This window comes from Hypomesus transpacificus, unplaced genomic scaffold, assembly GCF_021917145.1.
Source record: "Hypomesus transpacificus isolate Combined female unplaced genomic scaffold, fHypTra1 scaffold_492, whole genome shotgun sequence".
Taxonomy (NCBI): Eukaryota; Metazoa; Chordata; class Actinopteri; order Osmeriformes; family Osmeridae; genus Hypomesus; species Hypomesus transpacificus.
This window is the reverse complement of record NW_025814007.1, coordinates 41,405-51,040: the sequence shown is the minus strand read 5'-3', so window position 1 is coordinate 51,040 and position 9,636 is coordinate 41,405. Positions and strand designations below refer to the sequence as shown.

General features: G+C 49.5%; 1 protein-coding gene across 1 annotated transcript; it reads right to left on the bottom strand.

The window, feature by feature from the left end:
• Positions 1 to 4,140: 4,140 nt before the first annotated feature.
• On the bottom strand, positions 4,141 to 9,273 carry gtf3c4 (general transcription factor IIIC, polypeptide 4). Its single transcript, XM_047017187.1, has 5 exons — positions 8,865 to 9,273; positions 6,494 to 8,284; positions 6,209 to 6,339; positions 4,654 to 4,742; positions 4,141 to 4,467 (listed from the first exon to the last, which is right to left on the bottom strand). The coding sequence occupies exons 1-5, from the start codon at positions 9,171 to 9,173 to the stop codon at positions 4,403 to 4,405; spliced, it is 2,385 nt and encodes a 794-aa protein (XP_046873143.1). The 5' UTR covers positions 9,174 to 9,273; the 3' UTR covers positions 4,141 to 4,402.
• Between the last annotated feature and the right edge of the window lie 363 nt (positions 9,274 to 9,636).

Here is a 9,636-nt window from a genome sequence, read left to right as displayed (position 1 = left end):
TACCTCCACCGTGTTTCACAGATGAGCTTGTGTGTTTGGGATCATGAGCAGTTCCTTTCTTTCTCCAAACTTTAGCCTTTCCATCACTTTGGTAAAAGTTAATCTTTGTCTCATCAGTCCATAAAACTTTGTCCCAGAATTTTTGAGGTTCATCTCTGTACTTTTTGGCAAATTCCAGCCTGGCCTTCCTATTCTTCTTGCTAATGAGTGGTTTGCATCTTCTGGTGTAGCCCTTGTACTTTTGTTCATGAAGTCTTCTGCGAACAGTAGATAGTGATACCTTCACTCCTGCCATCTGGAGGTTGTTGCTGATCTCACTAACAGTTGTTTTAGGGTCTTTCTTTACAGCTCTCACAATGTTTCTGTCATCAACTGCTGATGTTTTCCTTGGTCTACCTGTTCGACGTCTGTTACTTAGTACACCAGTAGTTTTCTTCTTCTTCAGGACATTCCAAATGGTTGTACTGGCTATGGCCAATGTTTCTGCAATGGCTCTGATTGATTTTCCATCTTCTCTAAGACTCACAATTGCTTGTTTTTCACCCAAAGACAGCGCTCCGGTTTTCATGTTGTTTTCACCTCTGAATACAGTCTGCATAGACAAAACCTATCTTACCCAATCTGAACCTGAGTGTAGACATTCAGTGGTATTTATTGATTGAATAATGTATGTAATAGGACACACCTGGGCAACAAAACACACCTGTCAGTCATATGTTCCAATACTTTTGCTCACGTGACAAATGGGTGGGTTCGAACAAAAAGGTGATATTTTCTAATTTGTGCATCAGATCCTGATGTAAATACCTGGAAATAAAAGCTGAAACGTTGATCTCTGGTTTCACATTCATCGTTTGATGTCAAGCCCAAATGTTTTCAGTCTACAGCAAAAATAAAGGAATTGGCCTCACTGTTCCAATACTTTTGGAGGGCACTGTATGTTCATGGATGAACCCGCTATTCCCAGATGCCGTGACCTTTGACCTGGCAAAGGTGACTTGAACTTCCTGTACCCTTTTCCAAGCCAGATACCATAATAGAAGCCATCCCAAATGCAGTTTAAGAGTTTCTGACGCTGTGAAAACGAAAGTGTGTGAATCTGACAGGCTCTGATCTCTGAAAGACGACTATTAGAGTGAAATCTCGAATGAGCCCCATTTCTTCCTCTCTTCTCCTCTCTCCTCCTCTCTTCTCCTCTCTTTTCCTCTCTTCTCTTCTCTCCTCCTCTCTCCTCCTCTCTTCTCGCTAAAACCTGCCGATGTAAAAGACACAAAAGAAGCCTTCAGCCTTCAAAAGGAAACGTTAAGCGTTCCTGCTACGAAATCTGGATCTTCATACCTACAGGCAAACGCTCGCAGCTGCTTCTCAACATTGTCACTCCTGCAGAAAGCTGTCAGCTTTCCCAGTCCTCACTAATGCAGGGACACATCCCTAAAACAAATATCCAGGATCACAGGACAATCTCTGCATTCTCTAGCTCTGCTGACAGTAGGCTACACACCCCGTCAGCCTCGCTGAAACCTTGAACTTGAAAAACTAGCAAGCTTGTTTGACATCTTCACTGATTCTCATAAAGTGATCTGGGTAGAACAGTGGAGAAAAAATAAACAAACACGTCTCTCCGTCAATCACCTCGAGTGCACATCATGCAAATCCTATTAGTGTGAGAGACATCAGGATAAGAGTCAAACTGTTCTCGCACAAAAGCAGCTCGTTCGCTTGGCGCTCTGCTATGGGCTGAGTGATACCGGGGCCCATGTGAAGAATGAGCTTAATTAATGTAGCAGTAAAAGACTGCACCTCCTTTCGCCAGGCCTGTTGTGCTGTTCAGTATTAGTTCCCCTCCAGTGCCCTCGCAGTCACAGCAGCAGCTCTAATGATGGACACTCCCTCCTCCCTCTCCTCCTCCCCCCTCCTCCCATCAGCCCCGCCCCGGCCCTCGTCTCAGGTCAGTAACCTCGACCCTCAGGGGGCGAGGCGAGCCGACCAGTTAAAACACCATGTCAGCCGTCTCCTGGTGGCGACAGCACAGAAACCACACACAGACTTCATTAGCTGGGACAAGTTTTTTGCGGGTGGGGGGGTGGTGGGTGTGTTTCAGTTTAGAATACTTTACCGCCAGAGGAGGGGAGAGTTTCCCCCGGGGGGTGGGACTGTGTGAGTATCTGCCTGAAGCGACTTCAGAGAGTCGTTCGTCTCCCCAAACGTTTCGCGAGTGTTTATTTTTGGGGTCCAAACACAGCATCCTTGTTTATTTCAGAATTGAGTGACGTTCCATTTCTTGTCTGTTTGACTGGTAAACAAACATCACTTGTAATGGGTGAATATGCCAACTATAAATGGGTTAGAAACCTCCCTGAACAGTAAAACAAATAATTGAGTCCATTTTAAAACTGTTAATTAAATTGGAAAAAGTCAAACGAGAGATTTGACTTGGAACAAGATATCATCCAGTGAATCAACCAACACATAAAACCAACTGTTAAGTTATCCAGTGAGGCACTTCAGTTATCCAGTGAGGCACTTCAGTCAACAAAGTCAGCCAATGTATTCAGAGCAGTAACCATTAATACTATAGGGTTACAAATTGCGTCTGAGAACTTAACAGAACACAATGGACCACATCATATTCAAAATATAAACAAACAAAAAGAATATATGAACCAAAAATGTAAGAAAGAAAGAAATGCTATTAATGTTTTATGGAATGGAGCCATTGACATAAAGGATATAAATATTAAATGCATGGAGAAGAATTCCTCTTTTGAAGTGTTGAGAGAGCAGAGAGACAGAGGAGGAGATGGTAATTACTGCCGGAGATGCTCTTTGACAGTTTATTATATTAAAGAAGGAGGAGGTTCAACCAAACAGCCGACCTCTTTAGCATCTCTGCTCTCCACCTATCCGTGACTAAAACATCCCTACCTGAACGGTGACTTCTGCTTCTACAAACAAGACAATTAGCGAGAACCAAACCCGAGCTGAGAAGCTAATCGAAAGGGTAGCTGACGTGTTAGTTAGTAGCGCAAACTAAACCACCCGTCTAGTCCCTCGCACGTCAGGATTCATTCGTCCTGGGGCTTCGACCGGCATCAGGGAGTGATGACAGAGGAAACGTTTCGACAGGACATTCTCACAGATTTCACGTCTGATAGTTTGGATTCCTGTTTTGCTGAAAAAAAGGTGGATTGTGGGTATAAAAAAAAAACCCCGAAAGAAACGAGCGCCTGTCATGGAGAGCAGAGGGCTGGAGACCCAGGCCTCATCCGCCCTCCTTGCCTCAGGGCAGGCTATCATCTCCTGTGACACCAGAAGGGACGCGGCCCCTCATCCCTCCCCCTGGCTCATCCGGGGCTGAGACGCGGACCTGATGGAGAGACACACGTCCACCAGCCCCTAGTCACCCGATCCAACTCCATCTTTGATCACCGGGCGATGACCCTCATGTCTCCTGGAAAGGGGGATGAGGCGAAAGGAGCACATGGGGAACACATGGAGGAGTGCAGATCTATCCCCCCCGGCCCCCTTGACCCCCTCCCCCCCCCCCACACACACCCCCCCAAAATAAAAAGGGTTAATTGTATTTAACAACATGCTCTGTAACCCCACTTGATTAGAGCACGCCTCCTCTGCCACTGTTCTCTGTCCCTCATTACTGCTGCATCTCATTAGAGCACATTCCCAGGAGAGATCCCACAACAGTCTTAAACACACTCTCTCTCTTTCCTCCCTCTCGCTCGTCCCTCGTCCCTCCCCCCCTCTCTCTGTCACCAGCAGCGGAAGTCTTTATCTAAGAGAATGACTGAGCGGCACTGGATTTATGCTTTTTTTTTTTTCTCTCTTTCCACAGAATGGAAATTGTTTTACACTGCCAATTAAAATATGGATATGCTGAGATTTTTCCACATATCCACAGAATGCAGTGTGTATTTATTGGTCTCTAATGGAAAGACTAAAATAGGTCTAACACTTCATCTCCTCCTTTGCTAGCAATAAAGAGGAGCTTGCAAACGTCCAGAAATACAGTAGAGATTAGGAAAACGAGGTAGATTAAAAATAGAGCCGTGAACTCTTACTGGGTGAGAAAATCATCTGAACAAGTTTACTTCGTTTCATTAAATGAAGTAACAAGAGTTCTTTCAAAGACTTTATTGTGTTTTTTCTTAGAAATAAAAGTTCACGTTATTTTTTTGTACATTAAATATACACAGATATAAATCTAGTAGATTCTTAGGAACGTAAAAATGGAGGGGATTGTGGTGTCTGTGGTCAATTGTCCATCCAGTCCAAACGGAAATACAGCCAGTCTTTGTCCAACAGAAGCCTGTACTCCAGTTCTAGATGAGGAGAGTGTTCTCCGGTTCTAGATGAGGAAAGGGTTCTCCGGTTCTAGATGAGTGTTCTAGAAGAGGGGAGAGTCACAGAAGGTACAGGGGCCCTGCAGTATCCTCTTGATCCAGTCTGGGTCTAAAGCAGAAGGCAGGAGAGAGAGAGTGAGAGAGAGAGAGAGAGAGAGAGAGAGAGAGAGAGAGAGAGAGAGAGAGAGTGAGAGAGAGAGAGAGAGAGAGAGACACACAGAGAGAGAGAGAGAGAGAGAGAGACACACAGAGAGAGACAGAGAGAGAGACAGAGAGCTGGAAGGTGAGTTCTCACCCTCGGGCACGGGCATCCTGGCTATGCTGTCCTGGAGCAGGCAGCGTCTGTAGGAGAAGGTCTGGCAGGTCTGGTACGACAACACACACCTGCCGGAGACACACACACACACACACCTTAGGGCTGAGGAGGAGACTGGAAATCTGTCACAACCTGGGAGACCCAGCTCCACAGCGCAACGCGGACCAACGGCCACTAGGGGCAGCACATACCATCCAGCCAAGAGGTGTGTAGAGGTGAGGGGGGGAGGAAGAGGAGGGAGGAGGAGGAGGGGGGGGGGGGGTACATGGGTAAATATCAAAAGGTGGGAGGCTTGATTACTAGGCTGGGAAAATAAATAAACCGTCCAAAATGGCATTTGGCATGAAGTTATTTACGTTCCTCCCCGTGCCGTGTCTGGGAGCTTAGGAGAGAAGCCAGTCCACAGTCTGAAGACACGGCTGGACGTACTAGAGCGTCTGGACGTACTAGAGCAGCTGGACGTACTAGAGCAGTAACTCTGCCTCTCAGAGCAAGCTCCAACACTGGCCGTTAACTGGCTGCTGTGAAGCGGCATCTCTGTGTGGAGCTACAAGTGTTGTGACTGTAGTGGAACGGTAGTGGAACAAAGTATATGTTTTGTTATAAAAAAAAGCTTTAAAAAAAAAAGCTTTGAAAGGTTGGAAAAATATATATGAACTAAAGTTTCCCAACAAAGTTTGCTTCTTTGGTGAGGACTCTCCTAAACTTTACTGTACTCTATTGTGCTCTGCTCTACTCTGTTTTAGGCTGCTCTGCTCTCCTCCTTTCACTGTTTGAAAAAAGTGATGGAAAAAAAGAAACATTTGGGAAAGGTTTTTCAAAGGTTTTGAAAGGTTAAAAAGATATTTTGGAAAGAAAGTTTCTACAAAATATCTGCAGTGTAACGGTAGTGTAGCAGAGGGTAACTGCAGTGTAACGATAGTGTAGCAGAGGGTAACGATACTGTAGCAGAGGGTAACGGTACTGTAGCGGTACTGTAGCAGAGGGTAACTGCAGTGTAACGGTACTGTTGCACAGGGTAACTGCAGTGTAACGGTACTGTAGCAGAGGGTAACTGCAGTGTAATGGTAGCGTAGCAGAGGGTAACTGCAGTGTAACGGTAGCGTAGCAGAGGGTAACTGCAGTGTAACGGTAGCGGAGCAGAGGGTAACTGCAGTGTAACGGTAGTGTAGCAGAGGGTAACTGCAGTGTAACGGTACTGTAGCAGAGGGTAACTGCAGTGTAACGGTAGTGGAGCAGAGGGTAACTGCAGTGTAACGGTACTGGAGCAGAGGGTAACTGCAGTGTAACGGTAGTGGAGCAGAGGGTAACTGCAGTGTAACGGTAGCGTAGCAGAGGGTAACTGCAGGGTAACGGTAGTGTAGCAGAGGGTAACTGCAGTGTAACGGTAGTGTAGCAGAGGGGAACTGCAGTATAACGGTAGTGGAGCAGAGGGTAACAGTACTGTAGCAGAGGGTAACTGTCGTGTAACGGTAGTGTAGCAGAGGGTAACTGCAGTGTAACGGTAGTGTAGCAGAGGGTAACTGCAGTGTACCTGAACCACACGTGGCCGTTGATGCACACAGCTTGTTTGCTTTCCTTGAAGGGCAGGACTTCCTTACACAGGCTGCAGTACTCTGGAAACGTCTGCTTGTTCATCTTCTTCTGGATGTGACCTATCAACACCTGAGTGAAAAAACAAACACACACAAGCTTGAGGTGAGAGAGACTATAGCTTACACAAGATTAGTGCTTAACAATTCATTGAATTTGAAAATAGAAAACGGACTAGATTTCACATATCACCAAGCATAGGCTCCCATAGCCCAAGACTTCCTACCTTGGCAGCCCTGTCGTCGTAGCTGGGGTCTTTGGACAGGAAGTCACACACACCCATGGTTGGGATGGAGGTGTTCTCAGTGATCCAGGTGTGGAGGTACACCTCTCCCAGGACTCTCTTCATGTGCTCCCTGGTCAGGTGAGCCTCCACAGACGCCATCCACGCTAGCACCTCGCTGATCTTCTCCTCCGACACTTGGGGCTCCCGGGACAGCAGGTTCAACACCCCTCCTCCTCTCTCTCTTCCTCCTCCTCCTCCTCCTCTCTCACCACCTCCTCCTCCTCTTTCCTCACCTCCCTCTCCCTCGTCCCCTTCCTCCTCCTCGTCCCCCACGAACACCTTGGTGTCCTCGTGCGTGGGTCTCCACCGCGCCTCAGCCGGCGCCGCCCTCAGCGACTGGTAGAGCACCCGCACCAGGAAGAGCTTGAGCCGCCACAGGTAGGCGGAGCCGGTGGCGTCCAGCTTCCGGTCCAGCTCCGCCTGCAGGTGCGGAGGGATCCGCCGCTCCCTCAGCACGCGCCACCTCACCAGGTCCAGCAGGTCGGCCTGCCTGAAGAGGCTGGGCGGCGTCGCCTCCAGCAGCTCCACCCCCGCGTCCTCCGGCCTCTTCAGGGTGAGGAAGTTCACCTGGCAGGGCCGGGTGACGGGGTGCAGGCCGTGGACCAGGCCCTCGGAGCTCACCAGGGCCAGGTAGGCCCCGTTGGGGCTGACTGACGCCCCGTACAGCCTCCTCCCTCGCAGTCCCTCCGGGAGACGGACGTCCTCCTGGTGGAAGGACAGGCTCTGCTCGCTGAAGACGGGCGTGAGCTTCTTGACGGCTCCGTCCAGCGAGCAGGTGTAGACGGACCCTCCTTGCCGGGCCGCCGTCATGGCGATGATGGGGAGGGAGTGGAGCCCGGTGACGTGGGAGTTCTGGACGCTGAGGCCTGATTTGGAGATGACCAGCAGGCACCAGAAGACGTAGCAGCCCCTGGCAGCCACCACCAGGCTGCAGTTACACTTCTGCACGGGGTGAAGGAGAGCCACGCACTTGATGTTGTGGACGGGGATCTGGTCCGTGTCGTGCCAGAGGACCACCGGCTGCCGCAGGGTGAAGTAGCCCTTCACCGCCTTCAGGTTGACGGGCAGGATCTTGACGGGGCCGACGGCGCTGCCCACGATCAGCCCGCTCATCTTCCGCCCGCTGTGCTCGTACTCCCACCAGGCCAGCACGCTGGGGGAGCTCACCCCGGAGCGCAGCGTGTTGCAGGACAACACTGAGTCCTTTCCCAGGAAGGGCAGGCGGAACTGCCACACCACCAGGTCCCCGTTCTCCATCAGCACGGCCAGCAGCACTGTCTCCACGTCCTTGCACTCGTTGTTGGTCTGGACGTGCTGGGTGGTGCACACGCTCGACCACTCCGCCCGCACCGCCGTCTGCATGCGGAACCGCCTCTGCAGCTCCTCCAGGTCTGCCAGACCGGCTCCGCAGGGGGGCTCCCCCTCCTGCAGGGAGTAGCCCCGCCCCTCCAGGCTCTCCCCGTATATCTGGGTGAGGTCGACCAGCGTGGACCACTGCAGGCGCTTCTGGCTGCTGTGGATGGTCAGCCTGCGGTCCAGGGAGAGGCGGGCGAGGAGGCAGCGTCCGTTAGCGTCGCAGCCCAGCGGGGACCAGCTGCAGTACAGGATGCCCTTGGGGGGCCCACAGCTGGGGTTGATGATCCGGTCCAGCATGAAGGGCTGGGTTATGGAGGGATCGGGGGAGAAGGAGAACTTCTCTCTGGCCTTCTCTAGCTCTGCCTCGGGCCCCACCTGAACACGTGTGGCACGGTTTTAGTCAAACAATGATACAGTCGTGCTTAGTGCATGTTTTTTTTCTTGTAAATTATTCTTTTTTAGGCCTTTTACTACTACTTTAATACTAGTTTTTTTTTAACTTCAAACACAATGGATTTGGCTCAAAAGAAAGCTCTTAGTCCTCACAAATGTCATTCTCTTTCAAATAACTTTCTACTTTTCTGACGTACGACCTGACAAACGTTTGTTAACCCTGTGGAGAGGTTGAGGCAGATGACTGAGAAAAAGGGGGAACAGATATCGAAGGGGAAACAGAGTTCGACATAACACCGGTCAAAGATGGGCAAAAAAAAAACGCATATTTTCTCTTATATTTGACCTGAAAACAGCTAAGATCTCATGTCAGTGATCCCGTGTGCAACATTCGCATTTCACTGCTGTCTCTCGCGAGGTATTTTACTAGTGAGCTGGATGTAAACAACGACAGCGTGACTAGCTGTACTCTACTCTAGCAGGCTAGCTAGCTAGCTACGTATTCATCCGACAACCTGCTACAAATGTAGGAAAAACGCAACCGCAACTTTTGCACATTTACCTTCAACTCGCACACTTTGTCCGGTAGTGGAATGTGTGTTCGGTGAAGCACCAAGTCCTGATTTTTACTGTGAACATCGCAAACAACCTCCATCAAGGCTATCCCAGAGGCGGTGGAGGCGGAGAGTCGGTGATCTTCTGACCATGACAGCGGCTCTAGACCAGTGACCGTGGACAAAAGCTTGATAACCGGGTCTCTTTTGACCACTGGCCCGAGATCTTCCACTGACGGATCATTGTCGGGATCGAGTTCCAGCCGTCGTTCTGTCTGTGCATCTCCCAGAGTACCGTTTTGACTGGAAGACGCCATTGTTCTCACGCATTTCCAGGAAGTGACGTTGTTTGACGGGAGACAGGGTCTAGTGCGGGACGGAGTCTTGGCTGGACTGTAGTGATGGGAAGTTCGGTTCTTTTTACTGATTCGGTTCTTTGAATCTCGTTCAGTAAAATGAACGAATCTTTTTTCGAGTCATTTGTTCATTTCAGGGGGAGGGGGGGGGGGGGGGGGGGGGGGGGGGGGTGGGGGCTATACGTCCACTGCAAAGGACGTATAGCCCCTATACGTCCACTGTAGGTTAGTGCATGACATGTGCACCAGCAAATACTATTTCAAAATAAATTCCTGCATTAAAATAATGTATCATGAGTTTGTATGATTTGGTCGTGTATTATCACACTAGCACTTAATTATCACGTCAAACAATTACACTGCACTAAACTGTAAGTGTAAATGTAAAGTGAAAATAACAAAACCAGTCAGTATGATGACTTGA

Excerpts from the sequence above, each read along its gene's own strand:
- gtf3c4 (XM_047017187.1), bottom strand. The coding sequence starts at position 9,173 with ATGGCGTCTTCCAGTCAAAACGGTACTCTGGGAGATGCACAGACAGAA. Across the intron at positions 6,340-6,493 it reads ACGACGACAGGGCTGCCAAG|GTGTTGATAGGTCACATCCA; the intron begins GTAGGAAGTCTT and ends TTTTTCACTCAG. Across the intron at positions 4,743-6,208 it reads AACGGCCACGTGTGGTTCAG|GTGTGTGTTGTCGTACCAGA; the intron begins GTACACTGCAGT and ends TGTCTCCGGCAG.